The sequence below is a fragment of the Podarcis tiliguerta genome, assembly GCF_965153285.1.
Source record: "Podarcis tiliguerta genome assembly, chromosome: 3".
NCBI classification, from domain to species: domain Eukaryota; kingdom Metazoa; phylum Chordata; class Lepidosauria; order Squamata; family Lacertidae; genus Podarcis; species Podarcis tiliguerta.
In genome coordinates, this window is record NC_139536.1 from 79,279,713 (window position 1) to 79,305,614 (window position 25,902).

The 25,902-nt window shown below is 43.1% G+C and overlaps 1 protein-coding gene and 1 long non-coding RNA gene across 4 annotated transcripts; one reads left to right on the forward strand and one right to left on the reverse strand.

Annotated features, from left to right (window-relative positions):
- Nucleotides 1–8,056: 8,056 nt before the first annotated feature.
- Nucleotides 8,057–18,162, reverse strand: TPBG (trophoblast glycoprotein). 2 transcript variants are annotated; one of them, XM_083432034.1, is made up of 3 exons: nt 18,065–18,162; nt 15,453–16,897; nt 8,057–10,442 (listed from the first exon to the last, which is right to left on the reverse strand). In XM_083432034.1, the coding sequence occupies exons 2-3, from the start codon at nt 16,577–16,579 to the stop codon at nt 10,436–10,438; spliced, it is 1,134 nt and encodes a 377-aa protein (XP_083288160.1). In that variant the 5' UTR covers nt 16,580–16,897; nt 18,065–18,162; the 3' UTR covers nt 8,057–10,435. The 2 variants fall into 2 exon arrangements, with proteins under 2 accessions (XP_083288160.1, XP_083288159.1); XM_083432033.1 differs by lacking the exon at nt 8,057–10,442 and having other exon boundaries at nt 12,154–16,897; nt 17,933–18,138.
- Nucleotides 18,163–18,322: 160 nt separating this feature from the next.
- On the forward strand, nt 18,323–25,373 carry LOC310673201. Of its 2 annotated transcripts, none has more exons than XR_014508901.1 (4): nt 18,323–18,541; nt 19,050–22,953; nt 23,219–23,773; nt 24,111–25,373. It is a non-coding gene; the product is annotated as an uncharacterized lncRNA (long non-coding RNA). The 2 variants fall into 2 exon arrangements; XR_014508902.1 differs by having other exon boundaries at nt 18,323–18,498; nt 19,057–22,953.
- Nucleotides 25,374–25,902: the final 529 nt, after the last annotated feature.

The window sequence follows — 25,902 nt, forward strand, 5'->3', positions numbered from 1 at the left end:
TATGTTTATAATCTTAAACATCTTGCATGGCCTAAGCCAAGTGCTGCCAAGGACCACCATCTCCCATATATTTCTCCTTGTTTTAAAGTGCTCTAGATCAGCCTTTGTCAACTTGGTGCCCTCTAGCTCAGGTTGGGGTTGATGGGAGTTGTAGTCCAAAACATCTGGAAGTAACCATGTTGGCAAAGGCTGCTTCAGATGATATATTTTCAGGAAGCAAACTCTTGTGCTATATGAGTTCAGGCCTTCTAGATCATGGTGTCCTCCAGATGTGGATGGACTGCAGTTTCCATCTTCCCTGACCATTGACCATGCTGACTGGTGCTGACAGCAATTGACAGTGAAAGCATCTGGTGGTACCCCGATTGGGGAAAGCTGCTGATGGTGTATTGATCCATTGGTACCTGTATTGGATTTGAATTGATTTTATGTATTCACTACATGCTATGTCGCTGTTTTAAACTGTGTCTCTGCCTCTGTAGTGTGGTGTAGTGGTTAAGAGCGGTAGTCTCGTAATCTGGGGAACCGGGTTCGCGTCTCCGCTCCTCCACCTGCAGCTGCTGGGTGACCTTGGGCCAGTCACACTTCTCTGAAGTCTCTCAGCCCCACTCACCTCACAGAGTGTTTGTTGTGGGGGAGGAAGGGAAAGGAGAATGTTAGCCGCTTTGAGACTCCTTAAAGGGAGTGAAAGGCAGGATATCAAATCCAAACTCCTCTTCTTCTTCTTCTTCTTCTTCTTCTTCTTCTTCTGTATGTAATGCAATTGTTTTAACAGTTTTTATATATGTAACTGTTTTATATATGCTTTTATTACATTGTAGAAACTTTGAGATACCTCAAGGAAAGCCATTCATCAGTGAAATAAATTGCCATCATTTATTACATACAGTAATATCCTGTTTTTTTTTTCTTTTTCCATTGTGAAACTCAAGGTCCCCATCCAGGCTCTGTCTAGATCAAGACCTACTTAAGGTCTCAAAGATCCTTTTTTCACCACAAGAACAGACCTTTCCAAACTTCTGCTTTAGACACAGACACAACTTATTTTCCAAGCTCTGTGTTTAATAGACAGAGTGGGTAGAGAGCCAAAAATACCTAACAGAAGCTAACAGAAGCCCTTTTGTAAATCAATATAGCACTGTTTTCAATCAAGAACTGAGTTGGAAAAGTTCTCAATTTTTCTTAAACACACTCCCCCCCCCCATCTTTTTCCATATCCAAAGTGATTTCTTATGCCTGTCCTAGGGTTCCCCAGTACGAATCACAAATAATATTTACTGGATGTAGCTGAAGACATTTCAAAATAACAAAATACATAAAACAGAATGAAATACAATACACAGTTAGAATAAATATTGAAACTGGGTGTTAGGTCAGAAAAGAGTTTCCTCCCCTGGATAATTTAACTTATCCCCACTAACTTTTCTCTTTAAAATTGCCACTCTAAAAGACCTGCCCCTTAATAAAAAGTTTATCATATACCCAACTGATCTCTCAATTGGGAGATGTAAATCTTCGAAAAAGACTGCCCTTAAGTCCTCATAGATTGGGCAAGTCAGTAGGCACATTACTTCCACATAGGCACATGAGTTCCCAATTGGATCCTTCTCCCCTCTTTCTGCCTCTACTCCACCACTTCCCCCTGAAATGATCCATTTAGTCTCTGCTCCATTTCAAATGAAGTTAAGTAATAAATACCTCCTGTAGCCCAGATTCTCCAATCCACTCCTGTTTCTCAGGACTCCTGTCTTCATCAGTCAGTTTTCTCCTTGCCTCCTCAGACTTGCTTGAGAAGAACGTAAGACCATCCAGGAGTTGGTGCAGGCAACTTGGGTCCCACTGCTGTTCCTCATATGCTCCACTTTCTTGTGTAGCCCCGTATTTCACATCAGATGCCCACGTGTACTCATAACCCTCTCCTCATGTAGAGCTCTGTTCCTTTTCTTCCTCTGCACTCCCTTCCACCACTGAACCCGTGAGATGGAAGTTAATTGGGAGAGAGGCGGAGGGAGCAGAGGACAACCCTCTCTCAAGAGTCTATATGCAATAAATTGCAGCCAGTTCCTGCTGGGCTGAATTTGCAGCCCTTATATAGTGGTACCTTGGTTCTCAAACGCCTTGGTACTCAAACACCGAAAACCCAGAAGTGTTCTGGTTTTTGAACATTTTTCAGAAGCCGAACATCCGATGTGGCTGTTGGCTATTTTTTCTGGGGCAGCTGCACCAATCAGAAACTGCGCCTTGGTTTTTGAACATTTCAGAAGTCAAATGGACTTCTGGAACAGATTAAGTTTGGCGCTTTTGTTTTTGCTATTTATTTTGTGTTTTTGTTTTTGAGGCTTTTTCGGTTAATTTGTTTTTGTGACTGTGTGATCAGTTCAGCTACTGATTGATTGTGTGACTGCGGAAATGGATAAAAGCCCCCCATCCAAACAATGACTATCATCAGTGCTGGTAAGAATCATCTACAATACTGTCTTATTTATTTTATAGTACAGTACATTGATTATTGCTTTCATTTTATGAATTAACGGTCTCGTAAGATAGTAAAATTCATGTTAAACTGCTGTTTCAGGGGTTGTTTTTAAAAGTCTGGAGCGGATTAATTTGTTTTGCATTACTTTCTATGGGAAAGCGTGCCTTGGTTTTGGAACGCTTTGGTTTTGAAACGGACTTCTGGAACGGATTAAGTTTGAGAATCAAGGTACCACTGTATTTTTAAGGCACTCTTGCCTGCCTGGAGTTTCAAGTCCTCCCTCTGCCACCTGGAGCGTAACAGACAAACCTGGAGACTTCAGATCAGCCTGGGAAACCTGGAAATCGTCCTGTCCCCCTCCTCCCACTGAACACAATGAGAGGGAAATAATTTTCCTGGCTGCAAGGCTGCAATTGTTTTGGGGTACATTGGGAGCATGTCAGGGGGGAAGTGGTGATAGAAAGCTGCATATCTATGACTCCCCCCAAACCCTATTTGGGGCTCCACTGCTGGCCGAACACAGCAAGTAGGACGTCCATTCTTGCAGAGCTTTTTGGTGTTATGCTTGGGGGCCATTTTGTGGTGTGAGTGGTGTCTTGTTAGCAGGCCTCCCTATCTGCTGATGGAACATCACTAACGTCACTTCCTACGGTCCTTCAGCCAGCCAAATGCTGTATGCAGGCTTGCAGCCTAAGCAATGCAAAGCCATTGGTCTTGCCATGGCCTAGTGATAATCAGCTTGTGACATGGAGGTGAACCCTTTCATTGGTGGAACAGGCTCCCTGCTGAAATAGAAGATGCTCATCAGTAGTGGCATCCTGCCAGCTTTTGAAGATGTACCTGTTTACACAGGCTTCCCCTTCATCTTGTCACTGGAGTTTCCTGTTTTAAGTGCTCTGTTGTTTTAACATGAATGCTTTATTTCATATTTTAATTAAGGATGTTGTTGTCATTATTGTTTTTATTTGTTACATTTCTATACCACCTTTTATATTCCAAAGATTATGTTTAAAGGGTTTGTTATTTGTGTATATTTTAATAATAAATCCTTCTTTTTAATGTCTATGTAATTGCTTTTTATACTTGGAAACACCTTAGAAGCCTACTTTAGCATTAAGTGATATATAAATTAATTAGTTCATTAATAACAAATATGATTTTAATCTTTTTTTAAAAAAAATCAGAAGGAGTTAAAATCTACCTCTTTAAGATATCATATTCCTGCTGTTGAATGATACATTCTGTCTTTATGCAGAGCACGAAGTTTAGTAACCAAAACTGATCTTGGTATAAGTTTTAAGTAAGGTTCAAACTCATTTATCTGAATTGCTCAGAGGCACATATAAACTATTTCAGTTATTAGAGGCTGGATAAATAGAAAGGCTGTTTATTCGGGGCTGTGACCACAAGAAGAACACACAGTGAATTCAAATAATTCGTAGGCTTAATAATGCTTGGATAAGATAATCCATTGTATTATGTATATAGAGACACTATCTTCTGCTCTGCAGATTTTCCAGGTGTCTCTCCCCCCCCCCCCCAAGTCTTGGGTTAACAAGGTTTTGCACTCCAGAGATCTAAGGTAGAACGACATCCCTTAAATATTTTTGGCATTCTGAATGCTTGAAAATAGTAATTGTAGGAAATCAAAAGTGCCTGACTTGAAGACAATGTAAAATCTGCAGCTTTATTCAATGCACCCTTCTTGATAATTTTTGTACTGTGTTGCAAATGTCTAGGAACAGCTTTATGATTTGGCCAGAACTCTGAACTCTGGGCAATTTACTGCTAACAAAAGAAGCACTTAGGAAAATTTAACAGGTTCAAACATATAAAAAGAAGCATAAAATATCACTTAAAATGTTAATTCAAATTCTTTTCAGATGTCAAATAGCATTCCTCTCTTAGGCTGCAGATTCTTAGTTACCTCAATCATTCCAGCACAGAGTGTCAGCAGAGCGTCTCTCAAGAAATCAGTGAATAACCTCAGCAAAGATGGCTGACCTTGAGGAAAGCTGCCATTGAACAATATCATCTGAAGGTGAGGTGATATCACAAACCCTTGTGCTACAATAGTGTTGAGATTCTTCTTAATTCCTATCCTGTAATGGACATTTCTGTTGCATCTGAATACGGAGGATGTTCTCAGAAAGGGCAGCCACTGTTTTTAGAAGTCTTTTTTAAAGATAAGTAGTCAGTTTCATCTGGCTGGAAGCTTCAGAAGTCCAGAAGGACTCGTTCAATATACACTGGGCCACATAGGGCTTATGTCTAAACAAACACACAGAACAGGCATTGCAGCATATAGTGATTTGCTGTCCATGACTTAGCATAAGAAGCTGTCTTAGTGAATCAATGGTCCATGTAGTTCTGTATTGTCTTAACTAACTGGAATCAACTTTCTAGGGTGTAAGACATGGGATGTTCCTAGCTCTACCTGGAGTTGAACCTGGCAACTTCTGCATGCAAAGCAGACACTCTGCCATTAAGAGACGGACTTGCATTCCCTCTGGCAGCCACTTTTCTACAGGTGTCCCAATTCAAAGGGAAGTAAAGGCTCTGATCTTTTCTGATTGCATTTTCTGTACAACAGGATTCTGATTTGCGAGTTCTTGGCTCTGGGAATTAAGAAAAAGGAAAATATTCAGCCCTAGATTAACACCCCACTCCACCCCAGTTAAACTGGTGAGGGCTGAGAGAAGCTTGTGTTCGCCAGCAGGTAATGGCTTTTCCCACCTGCCTTACTCCAACCTCCAGCCCTAGGAGCCTTCATAATGGAGCTGCTTCCAGAGGAACAAGGGGAGAGAGAGACTGTTGGCCATCGTGTGTGTGTGTGTGTGTGTGGTTGGTTTCATCCCCGCTGCCCCACCTCCAGCATGAGGAACCTTCGGAAGGGACTTGCTGCCATGGGCATTATGTGTATGTGTATTTTAGAGTAGAGTCAAAGATTATGAATCATGGGGGTGCAGAGCTGGGCTGCCAACTTGAATAGAATATTGTGGGTGCCCAGGTAAGCCCCACCCTGCGTAATCAATCACGATTGACACAGCGCATGCATACCATTTAAATGGGAATGCCCATCAACTCTGTGGGGGCCTGGCCCCTTCAAATATTTTATTGTGGGGGCCGAAGCCTCCACAGCCCCTAGGAGTTGGCTGTGTATGTGTGAACTTAATGGTGCTTAAATTATCTTTGGGTTGCTCTTTCATTAATGTTGTTAATATTATTTTATAGATTATTTGTTGTTGTTTAGTTGTTTAGTCGTGTCCAACTCTTCGTGACCCCATGGACCAGAGCACGCCAGGCACTTCTGTCTTCCACTGCCTCCCGCAGTTTGATCAAACTCATGCTGGTAGCTTCGAGAACACTATCCAACCATCTTGTCCTCTGTCGTCCCCTTCTCCTTGTGCCCTCCATCTTTCCCAACATCAGGGTCTTTTCCAGGGAGTCTTCTCTTCTCATGAGGTGGCCAAAGTATTGGAGCCTCAGCTTCACGATCTATCCTTCCAGTGAGCACTCAGGGCTGATTTCCTTAAGAATGGATGTGTTTGATCTTCTTGCAGTCCATGGGACTCTCAAGAGTCTCCTCCAGCACCACAATTCAAAAGCATCAATTCTTCGGCGATCAGTCTTCTTTATGGTTCCAGCTCTCACTTTATAGATTATACAAGGCTTTTTTTCCTATCTGGAACTCTGTTCCAGAATCTCTCAGGTAGGCACCATTGCCATTATAAGAGAACAGGAGAGGCGTTCACGGTGAGTTCTGGCACCTCTTTTTCTAGAAAAATAGCACTGAGATTATAAATGCTGTATTGATTTGTTAATCATATACTGTGACTTCTGCTTTGATTGTGACTACCTTATTTCTTTAGTTGTTGCTTTGTTAAAAGTGTTTTATAGACTGTATTTGTTTTATCAATGATTTGTTACTTATTCTATATGCCTTATGCTGTATTTGTGATGTTCTATTATGTTCTATCATGTTGTTGTTATTTATTGTTTGTAAACCACTTTGGGATTCATTTGAATGAAAAGTGGCATAGAAATATAGTAAATCAAAGTGAACTGATCTGGAGGTTTCAGGAGAATGCTTAGGCCAGCATTCATATTCTGTTTTACTTCTTGTTTTGTACTACGGAAAGGAAATTGGTATATTAAAATGCAAATAGCCCACAACTTACCTGTGGGCAATGAGTAAAGAATATTCAATAGAATTAAGCAAGAATCTACAGGGCCCAGTAGCAATTATCCCTGGGGTTAATGCCATAAAAATATAATGCACACGCCAGTCCTCAGGGGATTACAAGTTCAGATAAATTAGGAGGCTAATTACATGCAGCTAAACAAGGGAACCTGAATTTCGGGCAACTGTAAATTTAGCATTCTGGTATTAAATATTGTGTTAAATGGGATTTGCTTTTACATAATGGACCCCATCTAATGAGCCCCTTTACAAATGCACACAAGCATGTAAGCACACTGTGAGCAACCTCCCCACACAATTTACGGATTTTTCTTTTAAACCAACAACTTTGAATCTGGCGTGGGGTGGCTACCTTTGTGGAAGATAAGGAAAAGCTGCACTGTCTGTAAAGATCCCGCTCTGTATCTTTCAAGATTGCAGTCGGTCATCCCAATTAGCATCTAGTGTGGTGTTTACAGTGTCAAGATGGGGGAGCTGAAGAGGTCCAGGTTCAAGGCCCCACTAATACATGAACCTCAGGTTGTTGTAGAACGCAGGAGATGGGGGAGAAGCATGTTTGCTGCCTTGAGATCCTTGAAAACAGGGAGCCTCCTTTCCTTGCTGAGGCTCCCCACACAATTTTACACCTTGATTACATAGAGGAGAGCTTTCCTAAGTACATACAAGAGACATCCAACTCCAGACCTTCACCCTCAAATTCTTGGAAGGCTGGAAAGCAACAGCTCTAAAGACATGCCCTGTGCCCCCACTTCTCATGTGCTTGTTTACATGTTTGTCTACATCGAACACCCAAACAGGACGTAGAGTGAACAGGATGCCGGGTTATGAGAGAAGTCCTTCATCCTCTTCAGGCAGTTATCCTTAACATGTGAAGGGGGAAGTGTGTAAGGGGCTATGACAGATGTGTCAGCCCTGCTCCAACATTCCTCCCTGCCCTCCTGCGTTTAGCATGAAGGTGTGATGGGATCTTCTAAGTTCTAAGAGTGTTTGGCTGAACACAGTTGGAAGCCTCTGTGTGATCAGGAAGCCTGCAATACCAGGGTTCCTGATCATGGTTTGTAAAGTAGAGCAGCTACCTGCCCTCGCATTTTCAAGCTCAACAACTTAAGAGGGTTTAGGGCCTGACAGAACGTCACTTGAGGCAGCATGTTTGCACCAGAGATATTAAACAAAAACCACCTAGGCCGCAGTTCCATTCTCAGTTTCCTGAGAGGGTGTCCCACTGAACTTGGTAGGTCTTTGTTTTGAATAGACATGTAGTCGATTGTACTGTGAGGTCTGGACTCTACTGCACTTCTTCATAAAAGGTAAAGCAATGTAAAAATAAAAGACAACCAAGTCACAGTCAGAAAAAACACACAATTAGGCTGCAACCATTCAGCCACTTGCAAAATTTACTTCTAAAAATAACTCCAGCAATCTATCTGTAAAAGCAACAACATGCAACAGGCAACAAATATTTTATTTCTATCACTAAAAATACATTTAATTCAAAACTACAATCCAATGTAACCCATGATGAAGTGGCCCATTCAGGAAAGTGATTGTAAATATAGCATTTCTACTTTCTTCCATAACCATCCTCTCATACATTTAACAGGTCCACATCTTAATTTTATTACTGCACTTTTCATGTACAAGAGTTTCTCAATGAACATTACGTAAACACTTAGAAACTCTTTTAGGACTATATTGGCATTATCAGTGTCACTTGGTAGTTGTAGCAACTCAGTGTACATTATCATGCATAGTTTTTAAAGGGTTACAAATGTTTAAAAAGACACACCATTTCACAAGCATGCTAATCAAAAATCCAATCAATCCAATTTCTGCAAAATGTGAAGAGGGCTTTGGGCACAAGCTCCACTGAAATGAACATGAGCTGTGTAAAACTATGTTAATGCAACTCCCATTTCAACTGGCCTTTCTTGTTTGTTCAATCTTTAACCAACTTCTCAATTGCATTTTTTAAAATTTAAAAATACACTATTTCTGAAGTATACACTTTAGGTTAGAAAGTTATAGGACTTGACTGATACATCTGAAAACAGAAGAGACCTGCAAGAGCTGATGAAAGGCCTATTTAGGCCAATTTTCTGTTTCCCAGCAACTAGTCACCAGGGTTACCATGCCTATGGGAAGACCGCAAGCAGGACATGAGTGCAATCGTCATTTCCTGTTGCCCCCTGGTGAGTGAAATTTGGAGGTAGGCAGATTTATCCTCTATTGATATTTTGCCTGTTTTTCAAGCAATACATGTCCAGGTCCAATGGAACTAGATAAAGCTTGGATGGGCAGAATTATGTGCCAGTCGCAACATAAACAGAAGAAAAATAAGGACAATAAAGTTTGCAGTTCAGTGCCCTTAAACATTCATATTAAGGCAGGCAGAAGCCCTACACATAGTTACCTGAGAATAAGCCACACTGAACAGTAGTCACCAATATCAGGCTGCACAGGACTTAACTTTATAATTACTTTGGGCATATGCCTGGCTCATTAATCTATGTAGGAGACTTCATGAATACTCTAAATTAAATGCTCCACTGCAGGAGTGACTAACCTATGGTACTCCCGCTCCTCTCAGCCATGGCCAGCATGACCAACAGTCAGGGATGATGATGATGTCTTATCTGTTCTTTACCATAAAGTCTCAGGGCATGTGACTTCAATTTAAAAATACAATTTTAAAATATGTTGAAACAATTTACAAATCAAAATAGGGTAGGCCCTAAAAATATGTACCATGGGCATCAAAAGGCCAAAGAACAGAGGTGGACTCATGGAATTGTAGAGTTGAAAGGGAACCTGTGGATCACCCAGTCCAACCCCCTGCAATACAGGAATATGCCATTGTCTCATAAAGGGATCAAACATACGACCGTGGCATTCAGAGCACCACACTTTTACCCAACTGACCTACCCAGAACCGATAGATATTGATGGAAGATGTCTTGTTGATGCTCTCCTCAGACAAGGTCCTATTTAGATGACATGTGCAGGAGGAGCAGTTTGCACATGAACATTAAAATGGCCTGCCATAAACCAACTGATGAAGAACAACACCCCAACTTTCAAGGGCTGCTTCAGTTATGGGCAAATTCTTATTTTAAAAAAACCTCCTTTCAAAAGTGCATTATCTAGGCACTTCTGGAAAAGTCCCAGCCCTGCCTTTGCATGGTTGCTTGGTGATAAGGCTGCATATGATAGTGGCAACAATCACGGAGCCAAGAGGAGTGGTGGAAGCCCTCCTGAAGTATCCCATCAGTGAGCCAATTGAAGCCTTCCCCTTCAAGTAGTGTGACTCACAAGTCTCCACTTGTATTCTTCTCTACTGACTAGTCTTATTTAATGGCAGGTACAGTGCAACTGAAACTTTTGAATGAAAAACAAATCCCGAAAGCATAGTTCTTTTTATTTTGTGCAAAAGCTCAGAGATGTCTTGTTACAAATGCATCCATAAAGACATGTATAAAGTTTATCATCCACTCCACAGCAGGTCACACAACAGGTCAAGGGTGGTGCTAGGAATCTTGTGTCAATCAAGTAATAATTATTTCAGTTAAGCAGGCCGTAATCCTCATTGCTGATAAGGACACTGTCAAGGGCTCCTTTGCAACAGCAAAAACGAGTTCAGTCTTTCTTCTGTAGTATATAAAAAGAAACTCAGAAGCTTGGAACCGAGAATGTTCTCTTACCAGATCTTATTTTCCTTCATCACATGTACAGAGCTGCTGTTGTTGCTTGCGACCCATTCAGATGCTGAAGAAAGACAAAAAGACAGTTAAGTTTTGATCCCATTGCTTTGGCTGAGCTCCTTAAATGCCGTGACTCAAGAGCAAATTAAAACAATATGCATAAACATCTAGCAGCGGTCAAGCCAAAAGCTTATCCCGTTCACTAGCAACCAGATTGAGGGTGGGGAATCAAATTCTGAGCTGGAGATTGCAAAAAATTAACTGAGAAGTTTCATATTGCGAGTTTATAATGAAGCCTTATTAGAAGTCTAGTGCCACAAGGGTTTTACCGGTATTTCTAAGTACTAGAACAGTCGAGGAGCATATGATACACGGCAGAATCTAAAGGCAGTGCTCCTTTGATATGAAAGGCTGAAAGATTACTAGAAACCTCTAAGTGGAATAAAGATGTGGGCACAATCGCTGTGTGTAAACATGACTTCTATATGCAGTATCTATTATATCTTATACCTATTAGGCACCTCTAATTTAGAGATCCACTTAGTAATCAGGTGGGTTCAATTACCACCCATATGCTGGAAAGCATATGATCAAAGACTTGGAATGCAAGTCATTGGCAGTGCTCTGGTTACAGAGGAACAAGCCTGGGGAGTAAGCCATAACTCAATAACAAGTTTTGCCTTGTTTTTGGCCAGGGCTTCTAATATAACAGGAGCCACCATTTCCATCAGTCCTCTGCTTTCTGAGACTATTCTGCAGCAGAATACACAAAAGGCAGAGAAAGCAGGGCAGAAGCATAGCTGGCGATGGATGCGGCTGCCTACAGGTTATTGGTGCAGCCAGGGGGACCCCATCATTAGAGAGCTCTGTGCCTTTGCATTGCATGGAGTGGGCAATGTACACCAAGTGTGGCAAAGGACACATCGACTTTGTTGACTTTGTAGGATGTCACGTGAGCTACTGCATCAGCTAAGGAGCTGGTGGGTTCAGATTGTGGCAAAGATTTAATCTGAAGATCCAGATAATGTCTACTAAATGTAAATAATTATTTGGCAAACAGAACAAGTTGCTCAAATGAATTGCATGCTCCAAATGTTACCATAGCTAGGCTGGATTCTAGTTGGCCTCAGATATACTTTTCAACTTTATAGCACTGTGATCATAGCATCCAGTGCACATCACCGGCATAAGTGAGCATATAATAAGATCCACAGATTCTGATGCCTTGTAACTTAAGAAGCACGTTGTATTTGACAATTCCAAATTAGCAAATGAACCTGATTTAAGTTCTCCCGTATAGATGAAATGGTATAAATATTTTCCGATCTATTAAAAAAACCCACAACTCAGTCCCTTGCAGAACTGATGTTATACACCTTATAATCCCTTCTAAGCTCTGTCATCTGTCAAAGAACATTCCCTGTGTCAAAACACACTGAATAGCTACAGCATCAGAAAATACAAGCTCCAGGGGAAGGGGGAAGAGACGAATAAATAATTTCAAACTGTACTTTTTTTGTGTGGGAACTACAAACACATTTTCAGCTGCTATGGAAAATACTGGTATATACTGTAAATTGCCATTCTGCCTCATAGTGAGATTTGTTTTTTTTTTAAAAGGACCTCTTTGTTACTCCTCTAAACATGCACAACACACTAAGCTCAAATATCAGTCCACCTATTGCATGCCAAACAATTCTGGGTGCATATCATTTAGGAAGCAATAAAATAAGCCCATGTGCCACAGCAAAGCAACCAACAGAGCTTAGCTCAAGTAAAACAGAAAAGTGAACAAGTTCTTTTATTAAACTAACATTGCAGGTTATTTTGGTTCCTTCTGAGATGGCCATTCTCACTTCAGCCAATAAACAGATACAAGAGCACACTTTATTCATTAGACACTGTAAATTTGCTAGGTATTTTAATGGAAGACACATTTGATTCAAGTCGGTCCAAATCACGTATGCATTCTGGAGCACTCAACACTATTCAAAGCCGTCGAACAAGCTCATGTTTCACTGTATTTATTTTCAACATCTGTTCACATATGCATTTGTTTGGCTGGTAAATGCTTTACATAGAACAATCTAAAATTTACATGACAGTATTGCTTGAGAGAGGAGTGGAACGGAAACCCAGTAGTGCCAAGTGTTCTCTGTAAGAGTTTCTGAAAATAGCCCAGGACTGTCTCAGGAAGCATAGCAAAGCCCTGTTCTTAGAAACATAGATGTGTCTGTGAAAATCCCATAGTGTTTCAAATTGGCCCAACAAATACACCATTATTAAAATTATTTTAAAATTGGTACCTCCTGTATTCAAAAATTCAATTGCTCTTCTCATGCACTTGTAATCTTTAAGTTACATTTAGCAGAACGTGATTACAGTTAGAGCAATTATGTCTTTAAAAGCTAACAAGCAAACTGTAGTATAGTTTCTATTTACCCCTGAGCCTTAAAATAGGGGGTTGACTTTTAAATAGGCAAGTGGGGGGGGGGGGGAAGCTTGAAGAGACTTAGCTTTACCTAAAATTAAGTAGGGACACTTTAAAAACACCAGAACTGAGGACAACTGTAAAATTAAGTTCTGCAGGATGCTGAACTATGATAACTAGGCTTCAGTCCCTATGCTCACCTACATAGGAATGAGAGCCATTAACACACTGGGATCTGTTTCCAAGTAAACATGCACAATATTGCTTTGCTAAGTTGTTGCAGTATTTTATCAGACCTAGCTGAAGTAATTAGATTTCACAAGCAAAACTAAGCATAGAACTTACTATGTGGATTACCAAGACCTGATAAAATAGCTTCGCTTATAATTAGTTTATTAGAATTCTGTTAAGAGCCAGTATAGAGAGCGGCATCAACATTCTGCGCAGTTTCCTTTTGCTGCTACTTAAGTTACTGGCCAGAAAGAGCAACATATTCATTTTTGTTTCCTGCAACCCTGCAACATCTGCAGCATCCAAAGTAAATGCGATTTCTGCTTATAAACGTGTGTGACGCAAATCATGTAACAATGTAAAAAAGAGAGCGATGCAACACATGTCACAGGTAGATTTGAAATTTGCCCCGCATACCTGTCTCTGTATTATAGACTTGGCTTCTTCAATACTGCCTTTGGATCAACACTGAGATTACAAGCGAATGCCCAGCCGCAAAAGCTAAATGCATTAATTAGAAACTTCCTTCTTGTTCTCACAAATGCGCGGAGGTGGCAAATGGGGTTCTCAACTGCACCACTTGAGAAACGCTAGCGGTGGGCTCACAGCATTGCATACTCCTCCATACCCTAAGCATAAAAAACCCAGGCATTTTGGGGAAAAGGCTGCTCCACACTTACACACACCCCAGCGCCAATATGACAGTTTTCTGTATGAGGGGAGTGAATCAAGCAGCACTGATGTGTTCATGCAGCTTGTTTGCTGCTTGTGAGAACTAAGACACAACAATATTTATTTTCTAGCCAAGGAAACATGCGTGGAATGTGTCTGTATGTGTACTTATCACAGCAGCCTATCGCTCAAAGCTTTAAACACTTTACCCAAGAATAAGCCCCTTTCAGTCCAATTCATTTCAAAAGGAATGGGCTAAACAAATGCATGAATTCCCCTCCCACTGAAATCCATGGAACTTGTAAGATTATGGACAAGTACCTGGGAGTAAACTCTACTACCCTATATATGTTTTTAATTACAGGTGTTTTAAAGAGTTGCATCACTTTGGAGTACTTTGGGAGAAGCAATTCACAAATGAAATTAATACATTAAACAATCCACCCACTGGAACTTCTGAGCAAATATACCCAGGATTAGACTGCAGGAGTTCATGGTTCAGCAGCAATTCCCACCCAATTTCAATGACTGTCCTAAGGATCAGATTCAGAACTGTAGCGGCAATTTAATGAGCCCTCACTAGCAGAGTTATGGCAGTTGAACAGCTGCCACATTCTAGGAACAGGATATGAAAATCAACATTGCTTATCGAAAGAGGCGGTTGTTTGCATGCAGTTTAAAATAAAGAAGTGCAAATCAGTATAGCTTTGTACATTCCTAGTCTCTCTGAAAGATAAACGACAGCAATGGGGGGGAAAATGAATTCAAGCAAATATCTTAACATATGAAGGCTCCACCATGTTTTGTAATGGGGAAATAATTTTCCCCCCACTGAAGAAACGGTGTCCATTCCATACTGTGCTTCATTTCCAGATCAGAGCATTAAAAACAGCAAACTTCAGCAAAACAAAAGTTCCTGTAAGAGCATTTATTGAATTATTTAAAAGTTCAAACTCAGTTCACATGCAGTTTATAGGGTACCCCCTTTTAAAAAAAATCCTGTTTCCATGTAAATTGCAAACACTTGTACTGCGGTTTTCAGTTTCTCCCCGCCTACCATGTAAATTTGTCAACTATTTGCATGCTCACTATTTTATGTGCTTCTTTATACAAAGAGCTTTCCTTTTCCCTTTTTAAAAAGGCATGTTCTAAACATGCATGTGCACTACAAAGATTCTTCACCGGTCAGGATGCATAAAAGCAACATGGGTACTGATGGATCAAACATTTCTCCCAAAAGAAGTTGAGGCAGCCTTTGTTGAATCGTACTTTTTAATAAGCCCTCGTGGTTTGAGAACATCAGAGTGGGAGAAGGTGGAGGTGGGGGGAGTGAAAATGTCCTTTTCTTTTTTAGGTGCCAAGAGAGAGAGAGAAAGAGAGATGTTTCCAAGCAAAGGCTGGTAGCAAGTTGCAAAGCAAACAGGCAGGGAGGCGGCAGCAGCAGCAGCAGCAGCATGTTTTCGTACATACAGCCTGATATCATGCACAATCGACTGTGGATAATAATGATGGCAACTTGTACAGGTAGGCATAATTCTCTGTATGGCGCATGTCAAGTCTGCGATGCCTCGAAGGGTGTATGCCGGGAGCAGAAAGCACACACATTTCAGGGGGGTAAAGCTAAAGTCTACATTCCATGCATAGCTATTGCGCCCCTTGGCCTGCTTCCCTGCAACGCATCTTCAGACATCAGAATTGGAGCTGAGGTTGGTTAGCCGGGGATCTGCGTTGATCTCATACCTGTAGTGATAGCCCTCCATGTGGTCTCTACAGGCGTCCCTGATATTGTACATCCACTTTTTGATCCCTTTGCGGTTCAAGTACAAAACCAGGAGGAAAATGGCACCGATGAGGGCCAAGACTATCCCGAGGAAGACATAAGAGGTCTGCAGCTGAGTCTGGTTATCGGTCGGCTCTGGGCAGCTCAGCTCTGAAAAATCAATGGCCACCAAGGACCTGTTCTCCATCCCTTTGGGGTAAGAGCACTTGAGGGACGCCTTGGCCTCCACCAGGTCACTCTCCTTGAGCCAGCTGACCATGTCCTCGATACCGCAGTCGCAGACCCAGGTATTGTGGGTGAGGTCGAGGCTGGTGAGTCGAGGAAGGCCCCGGAGCTGCAGGAGGGTGCTGTTCCTCAGGCGCTTGAGGGCATTGCCGCTGAGGTTGACGCTCTGGAGCTGACGGAGGTTCTCGAGCGTCACGCCGTGCAGACTCACCAGGGAGTTGTTGTGCAGGTCCAGGTGCTGCAGGCTGTGTAGCGCAGCGAACATGCCCTGGGGCAGGTAGAACAGGGTGTTTTCGGACAGGTCAAGGCGCTTCAAGTTCAGGAAGGCCTCTTGCTGAAGCAGCTGGGCCACGGCGGTCACATAGCTGTTGTTATAGAGGGAGTTGCGCAGGTTCAGCTCCTCCAGGGGGCTGCTGGTGTTGCCCAGGGCCATGGGGCTGAGCTCGAGGAGGGAGTTGTTGCTGAGGTCCAGCTGCTTCAAGTTGGGCAGCCCGGCAAAGGTCCCAGCCTCCACCCACTGCAGGCGATTACCACTCAGGTTGAGGCTGCTGAGTTCTAGAAGGGTCTCCGGGGGGAACGAGGCGGACGAGACGTTCTGGATGTGGTTGCCCATGAGGAAGAGGTTCCGCACATAGCGGGGCAGGCCCACAGGCACCTCCGTCAGGTTCCTGTTGATGCACTTCACTGTCCTGGCTGCCTCGGAGCAGTCGCAAGTTCCGGGGCAGTCAGCCGTCTGCTGAGCCAAAACCCAACCGGAGAGGACCACCACCAGCAGCAGCAGCAGCGGTTCAAGCCACCCGGCTCCTCTCTTCTCCCCAGTTGGTGTGGGGGGTGCAGAGCCCCAAAGAGAGCACCCCAGCATCACCGCCTCTGCCAGGGGCTGCTCTTTTGTGGCACTCACACAGCGATTTCGGCCGCTTCGTGCAAGCTGTGGAAAGCTGGAGAATGCAAGCCTGCCAAGAGGTCAATCCCGGCACAGTCAATGCTCCTGGGAGAAGTGGGAGCAAAGAAATCCCTCCTCTTCAGCGCAACCGACTTAGAGCGCGTGGCACCAGCACCAGGGTGTGAGCAGGAGCCCAGCCAACAATGCAGAGCAGTTCCTTCCTGTCTTGTTTCGTGGGGGAGCTCTCGGGGGGGCCCCCAAAATCCTCCGTTTGCTCCTTCTCACATCCAGCCACCCCTGAAAGAAGCCACAAAGAGAAAGTATGAAAGTCACGGAAGCATCGCATGCCAAGCCAGTTTCGCTTGCAGACTCTCTCTTCTCCTTTCTCCAGCCCACCTCTACACAGTCCTTCTCGAAAGCTTTGCCCCTACTCATCCACGTCTAACCACAAAACCAAGTAGAACTTAAGACTGCAAAAGACAGTCTGGGCTTGTCGTTGGTTTTACTACATTGTGAAATAGGTTGGGAGGGGGACACCTCACATCTGAAGAATTTTTATCAGCAGACCATGAATCTCGCCTTAGGTTCATTCTGTCTCCTCCTCCTCTATGGAGAGAGCCACCTTCCAGCCAAGAAGAACACATGCAAAAAGCAGCAACTGTCTGAATTCTAGAGGCTGCAAACAAGAGAGGATTGCCACCACTTTTTACATCCTCCTCGCGATCTTTCCCAGGCATCTGACTGGACCCTGCTGGAAAAACACCAACCCAACGGGACTTCGCTCTGGTCCAGTTTTTAAGCCACCTCGCCTCCCCCAAAAACTTCCCACCACTTTCCAAGGTCACATACTTCACCCACACCGTGATACCAAGCTTCTCTCCTGTGCCTTTTTAGAGACGTGACGTTTTAATCCGCGCAGCTTTTTGGAACTACAGAACTACCTCCCCTCTCCCCACCCCTTCAAAGCGCGCCTTCACCATCACGTTGTATAACCGGGCGATCTTGCAAGTTTTCTTAACTCCCGCCTCTGTTGCAGAAGCGGAAAGTCCCCGCTGCCCCTGGGCTCTTTTCTTAACTTCTCTCTCCCCTTCCAGCAGATTCCCGCCAGGAAACCTCGAGATTCCACACTCACAAAAGAAACCCCCCTCCCGCGGCTTCTCCACCTCCTTTTCTCCCTACAAAGGCTCACTTTGAGAGTCCATCAATCCCACCGAATTTAGTTGGGCTTCACTTTGGAATCTAAAGATGCGCAGAGTCCGGCCGCGCGTCGGGTACCCAGCAAAGCGCGCCGGCTCTGGGCGCAGGTACAGTACAGACAAGATCGCACCTGACCTGGATCCAATCCGGACTCGTCTCTCTTTCTGCTCCTTTTCCTGCGGGGGTGGGCGACGAGCAGCGAGGTCCTAGCAGCAGCAGGATGGGCCCTTCTCGCACCGCTGTCCGCCCCTCCCCGCGCCTCCTTACCTGGCTGCCTCTCCTGGCGCGCGCGGCTCCCTCTCCAGCCAGTCCCGTGCAAACTCCGCCGCCGAGTGCGAACTACATGGCGCAGGCAGCAACTTTCCCTCCCACTCCTTGGCCGTGCCTCTGGCCCAGCCTCCGCTGCCAGGAGAAACCAATGGCAGGCGCGGCCGCGGGGGAAGCCGCGCGCCACGCCCTCGGCCGTCGCCGGATCCTGCTCGCCGCCTCTGGGCGCGCGGAGGCTGCTGGAGCCGAAGCGGCGGCGGCGGCCGCTGCTGGGCTAGTGGCGAGCGGCGTCTCGGGAGCAGCGTTCCGCTCGGAAGCCTCAGCCCGTTTGGTGGAAACGCCTTCGCGGTTAGAGAAAGGCACTTGGATTGCTTTTGTTCGCGCCAAAGATCCCAGGACTGAGCCGTACCTGGCACTGAGCAAGGGCGCACGTGGTGGGGTGGAAGGGGATCTATTTGCATTACAATTCTAAATGTAGTTATAGGTAGGTAGCCGTGTTGGTCTGCCGTAGCCGAAACAAAATAAAACAAAATTCCTTCCAGTAGCACCTTGGAGACCAACTAAATTTGTTATTGGTATGAGCTTTCGTGTTCCTGCTGCTGCTGCTTCACAGTGGCCACAAGCTTCATCTTCATGTGGGGGGTGGGTTGTTTTTTTTTGCCCGAGGGCCACATCCCCCTTCTAAACAGCCTTCCACGTTTTGCACTTGTACATCCTTCTCGGTCCTCCATCCCAGCAGGCAAGAAGCATTATCAAAAGGATGCTTTCTAGGGAGGCGTAGACACTCAGGGAAGTTGCAGAACAGGGCCTGAGGAGAAGGGAGGTGACAGAGAAGAATGGTCCTGAGGGCCAGATAGACTCAAATGCCAAAGAAACTAAACTGTGTTGTTCTGCGTATAATTTGAGTCTGATTGCCATGTGTTTTTATGTACCTGTTGCAGTACTATATTATTTTCTATTAATTCTATTTTTCATCTTTATTCAGTCTGCAGACTTTGTGGTTTGTCTGCAATCTGGGGGTGTTTGTGCTCTCTGTCACTTCACCCTGTCGCCATCTGTTCTGAAGTCTTCAGTCTCTCTGGATCCAGCACTCCCAGCCTCCTCACCAGGGAATCCCTACTGTTGCTCTCCCTTGCATTTTAATGTTTCTCCAGTGGTAAAGGAGCACCTGAGTTTCAAAAGACAGCAAAGGATCCAGGAGTACCCCCAAGCTATGGACCTTCAGAGGGAGTGTAACCACATCAAGAGCAGGCAGTCTCCCATCCATCCAGTCTAGGGAATCGCCCACTAACTCTGCCTCTGTCTTACTTGGATTGAGCTTCAGTTTGTTGGCTATTTGTTTCAGGGGTTTGCAGCTAGTACCTCCCAACCCTCCCCGCGCAGGCTGTTGCTTGGGTTGCCTGCCCCCTCCCATTCCACCCCTGTCCTATAGGCTTCTTTGTCATCCCCAAGTAGCCAAAGTGGAAATTTATATCTTAATCAGCTTGCTCAGGAGGTCTATTTCTGCTGCCTGAGAGCTTCTGAAAGATGATTTGGCCATTCATTCATAGCGATCCAGTTATGCCATTTCATAACAGGGTTACAAAACAATTTTATTGACCAATCTTAAGGCCATGCAATTGGCAGTTTACTGTTCAAGGAAGCACACTTGAGGAGTTAGCTGGTTGTATGCTGACTGGCTACCAACTGAGCTATCACCCCCCCACCCCCTTGTTCTGGTGGCGACCTTTAATTTTGTACTGTACTCACAGGCTGGATTCCCGGTTACACAGAAGCCTGTTAAGGCAGCTCTGGCAGGATCCTGGCCCACTGATAGTACATTTCCGTACTAAGGGCTTTTTGTGGCTGACACAGAACTGACGCCGGGGAACATCTGCACTGGCAGATTGGGGGCACAGCCTTTGCGGACTGCATTACTCTACTCTTTTCAGGTCCCATAGGAACGAATGAGAACTAAGTTGCAAAAGGCAGCACTCCAGACAGGAATGACCAGATGCAGTTTAAAGCAGGGGAGGAAGCAGATCAGGATCAATTGGTAGATCTCTGGATGAGTTGTATTACGCCAGCCAGGATTTCTCACTCCCAATCATAAGAGCAATGTGCCTTCCCCCACCTTCTAAATTAGGCTGCTAGAATACTTGATAAGATGTACACTTACAATGATATAGACAGGTCATCCTAATGCAGCCATTGCTAACCTGGTGCCTTACAAATTTTGCACACTGCAACTCCCATAGCCCCCTGCTGGCTGGGGCTGTTGGGAGTTGTAGTCCAGAGGACGCCAGCAGAGGTGGTACTGGGTGTGGAGTTTCAGGGGGCACTGCAGGAGGTGCTGCAGCTATTATGTAAAATTGAAGGTGAGCGATGTGCACGCCAAATTTTGTACAGGGCGCCGCGGAAATTTGAGATCCCAAGGTCTGCCACTGATGCCAGATGGGTGGAATGCAGAAGGGAACTGGCTTTACCACCTGAGCCACCATTATGCATCAAGCTCCGACCCCCACCCCCACTTTTTTATACCTGCCTCCAGTTGGTTCTAAAAACAGAAGCAAAGTGTCCCCCACAAGCCTGAAGACTTTCCACCTGTGCTTTAGAGCACAGGGCTCCAATAGTTGTGCAAAGGAAGGAATTTAGGCAGGTATGCTTTTTCTCCCCATGGTATACCAAGCTGGACTTGCTGAGATTTCCTCTTCTGGATTTCCATTGAGCAATACATTTTCTTTCTATCTGGTTCCAGGGTCCTCTCTATTTTGGAGTGGGATTCAAGCACGAACTGGCAAATTCAGGTTGCACAGTTGAAGCTTATTTGGAGCTCTTGTGCAACAAAGCTACTTCTTCAAAAGACCGGAGTTTTAGAGATATGGAAAGTGACATGGAAGGGAAAATGCAGTGGAAAGTGTGAGGTATTATGCCAATAAAGGCTGAATGAGTGAATGAATGAAAGTGTGGGGTAACACTTGCGTTTACACTGTCTCATCTAGCCTTTCTGCAAACAAATCAGAATGAATGCTCATTAAATAGCCAGCATCATCTAATATCCCAAATCAGTGTCCAATAAGCAGCTTGTCTGGAAGGGCTCACAATATGTCAGTGAAGTTTGTTTCTTTTACAGAAATTGAGTGGAAGAGGGTCAACTATAAAGGAAACACAAATGTACTTTGAAAGTAGCACAGGGGTATGATTCTGTATCAAAACTGTTACAGAAATCCGCTGCAATTTGGAACACTGCTGCTCTTAAGAAAAATGGATAGGACTGTGTTATTTCATTTAAAATGCAATGAACAATTTCTATAGGAGTATTTTTTTTAAGAAAAAGAATAATTCTGTTGTATTCTTATAATTTGTAGACTTAGGCTGCAGCACTTTATTGTTTTCCTGATGCCTCTTTACCTGAGCATTTCTGTGTTTTATGTGAACTTTCACTCAGTGTAAAAGCCACTTCTGGAAATCTAGTGGAATCTAGTGAAAGGCTAGCATTCATTTCTGTTTTAATTATTTCCAGAAAAAAAGTCCGTTTGCAACCCCATTAACTTGGAAAATTGTAGAAATTTTGCATTGTAATTCCATGTGCTGAAACTTGGGAAACTATTCTGTCATACAGTTATTTCCCACCATTTAAAATTTAGCATGACATGTTGGTATAGGGATCAAAAAGCCCACTGTGGGAAGTGGATTTTGGAATTTGGATTGAGCCCTCAAAGTCCCAAGCCAGACAATGCAAAACCCCTGAAAAATAAGATATGGGTGCCAGTGCTATCTGTTAGTACTAAAACCCAACCTAGCGCTGCTACTGCTGCATTAGCAAGGGAAGAGAAGAGAAGCAGAACAGCCATTTGGGTGCTACCAATACCAATAGCACACACACTTCACTAATCCGCTGTCCAAAGGAGGAAACTGCAGAAAGACAATTCATAGCATCCAACAAAGACTCTTTCCATCAAGAATCCAGAAAGCATGATGTGTATTTTTTTCCTTAAATTTTTTAAAATTTGAATATATTTACTCGTCCTCTGCAGATTGGTGGCCTTAGATATCTGTCTTCCTGGTCCACTAATGAGAGAATAGTAAATGATTCAGTAGGTATCTGAACTAGCTTAACAAATGTCAATATATGCTATAAAAATAGAAAACTATTTCCCAAGTATTTAATGGGGCTTGCAGTATTTACTATGAATAACTTAATTCTGCTGTACATAAATAGAATATCTACTGATTTAACTGCATCTTTGTTTACTGTATAGGTTTGAATAACCGTAGAATACCAGGGATGGCTCATCCAACTATAATTTACTTTATAGTGAGTCATTATTTACTCCGTGACATGATAGGGTACAAAAATAAATTTCAGATGTAATATGAAAAGGTGCCTTTTAAATGTAATTTAATTATCCTCAAACTGTTGCATTCAGCTGAATGATACTGTATAAAACAGTTATAACTGGGTCATAGCTAATAGACCTGAATCTCTTGCCTTGTTAAAGGTAAACATTAAACAGAAACCAGCAATAAATGACACACTCATTTCCCATATAGTTTTATTTGAAAGAAATGAAGAACACACATTTCAGCCAAAGCTGAGCACTTTTAAGTCCCATTGTGTAGCTGTCTTACTTCAGATCCTTATAGTTTATAGGGAGGGCCTCTGATCCAGATGTTCCCTAGATAGATATCTACAAAAACCCTTAAGGGAATTTTGTTAGTGCAATAAAACTCTTGGTTTCCCTAAAACTTCCTTCAAATATTTTGTGTGTGGCAGAACAACCTATTTTGCTTTTTTTTTTTTTAAGAAAAAGGTGGTGTTTTGGCTGGATGGGTGGGGAGTCTGGTGACATTGTACAAGGGCCTCATTCCTATCCGGGTGACCTTTTGGTGGGTGGGGAGATACAGTGGTACCTCGCAAGACGAATGCCTCAGAAGACGAAAAACTCGCAAGACGAAAGAGTTTTTCGTTTTCTGAGTTGCTTCGCAAGACGGATTTCCCTATGGGCTTGCTTCGCAAGACGAAAACGTCTTGCGCCTTTTTTAAAAAACTGCTAATGCATTCCTATGGGAAACCGTCAATACACAGTGGTGCTTCGCAAGACGAAAAAAATCACGACGAAAAAACTCGCAGAACGAATTAATTTCGTCTTGCGAGGCACCACTGTATGCCAGTGAGGGGCAGAAACAACAAATGTCAGTTTTTCTTCATTATCGTTTGCTGGTTTCTACATCCACACCCACACAGCTTTTTGCCCTCCATCCAAGCAAACAACAGGCATTACCAGAGTTCAGGGACACGTCACATCCAAAAACCTTCAAGGAGGGTGGGAAGCAGGGCTGGTAAGGGATGTGGCTGGGGATGAGATCTGGCCTAAGGAGAGGCTAGATTGAGAAGCCAGAGAGATAGGGTGGGCACTTTTGGTCCCTGGGCTTGAGGTTCCCCACTCCTGCTATTGCAAAAGTGAATCAAATAAACAGCAAATAATCTGCACTTTGTAACTGTAATAAGGTAATCATAATAAGAGAGACTTGGGCCCCACATTTAAAACAGTGTCACACAACTTCATGCCTTTCCCCCCAAAGAATCCTGGGAGCTGTAGTTTGTTAAGTGTGCTCAGAGTTGTCAGGAAACCCCTATTCCGCTCCCAGTACTACAGTTCTTTGAGTTCTCTTGGATTAATTGTTGAACCACTCTGGGAATGATAGCTCTGAAATCTGGGAATAGGAGTCTCCAAATAATTCTCTCTTTTTTTAAAAAAAGTATTTTTATTGGTTTTTAACAAACAAAATTATAAAACATACCACACAATTTATCACAAATACATTCTTATTGGACTTCTATCAGCACCTCTGATAATCCTCCATCTTAATCACTTCTTACGCATTTCTAACTTAATATTGCCTTTACATTCTTAACATATCATGTCTCCTTCTCCATTTTTGCAATATTTCTAATATTATTCCTCACAGAACTTCTTGCAAACCTACAAACGTCGTCTGGTCGTCACAAATACTTTTCAAATAATCCGCAAATTTACTCCTGTCCTCGGTAAAGGAGGCCGAGGTCTCCAAATAATTCTCAGTGCCCTTTGACAAACTAGATTCCCCAGCATTCTTTGAGGGAAGCCCAAACCGTTTAAAGTGGTGTGATACGGCTTTCCTTGTCTAGTGCAGATGGGCTCTCAGAATGCTAGAGGGTTCTAGTCAGCATGTCTGTTAAGGCACTTGCTTTATTCTGCTGTGTTTAGGAACGCAGGGACTTAAACTGGACTACTTGTCAGGACTGTTTGTCCCAGCCTTTGTCTGCTCTGACTGACCAAGGTCTTTCATATTTTCCCCCATCCTATTTTGTGAAACAAAACTGCCAGGGATTAGAACCAGGGAAAGCATGTGCTCTGCCCCTGAGCTACTACTACAGTTCCTGCCCCAGTTTTTGAAGTCCCAAACGTCTTTTTTCAAATCCTGTGTTGCTCTTTCAAGTTCCATATAGGGACAAAGTGCTTCATCAACTGTTTGAACGGCTACGGTGCCAGCCAGCTCCACCAGTGCCTCAAAACATCTTGTCTCCGAGCTCCTTGAAGATAGCCTTTTGTGTTCATTTCAGAACATTAAACTACCAGATTTATTTTTATCTCACTTTGGGGCCTGTCTATTTCTAACATAAAGCCTGCAATTACGATTTATTTGTGAGGTCTCTCTCATTTTTCCTTCTTATTTCTTTCTCTCTTATAAGGCATGACTGCAGGGAACAAGCAGGTCTATGCTTTTTAATTAATTTATTTTAAATGAGTGAACTTTTAAACCTCTGTATGCTGTCTTTTACTGAGTATAAGAGAAATGGAAGTTTTTTTTATAGTGTAACTACTCAGAATGACATTTTGTGACCTCCAAAAGTGATGTACTCCGTCAGAGGTCCAGCAATAAGGACTGTGGCCGCTGGCACACTCTCCATAAGCTGAATCACAGGCAGAATATGCTCCTTAACTTCCTTTACTGCAACATGGATGGTAAGAGAGTTTTTCGTAGGGCAGTTTTTCTTACCCACTTCAACTTTTCTCTACGATTTCCTTATATGCAGGGACATTGCTTAAAGGACTCAGAGCCACAATGTAAATTAGTGCCTGCTAATTTAAATGCATACAGGCCACTTTTCAGAGGTAGAATAAACGAACTCTGGCTTTTATTTATTATTTGTAATTTAATGTATGTAATTTCAGTATGTTCATATGTTTCAAACCTTTGTATCTTTTACCCTATATTTTGAGAAGTTTTATGTTCATCCATTTTAAATGTTTGATTTTAGCAGTATTATATACATTTTGTATTGTTTTATATAAAACACAGGGCGCTTTATGGATTAAGTGCTATATAAATCTGGTTAAAATAAATAAGTAAACAAAATTTTAAATGTTCTTAGGCTGCTTTTCTAGGCAAATGCTCATTCACATTGGTTTGCTATCAAAGATAGATAAAAAGAACAATACAAGAATAAAAGTACAGTCGTACCTTGGTTCTCAAACGGAATCTGTTCCAGAAGTCTGCTTGACTTCCAAAACGTTCAGAAACCAAGGTGTGGCTTCCAATTGGCTTCTAAAAATAGTTCTCAAACCAGAACACTCCCAGGTTTGCGGCATTCGGGAGCCAAAACGTTCAAGAACTAAGCTGTTTGAAAACCAAAGTACGACTGTACAATAATGCAAATAATACAGATCTTTTAAAACTTGGAACTACAAGTTGGCAACACTACACATTATTATTATTATTTAAACTATTTGGAGCTTAATTCTTTTCAACAGTCTCATGCCATCAGGAGTGACTCAGAACAATATGGTGCCACTTTGGGACCAAATAGACCA

What these genes read in the sequence shown, in the direction of transcription:
- TPBG (XM_083432033.1), bottom strand. Translation starts at nt 16,579, where the DNA reads ATGCTGGGGTGCTCTCTTTGGGGCTCTGCACCCCCCACACCAACTGGG.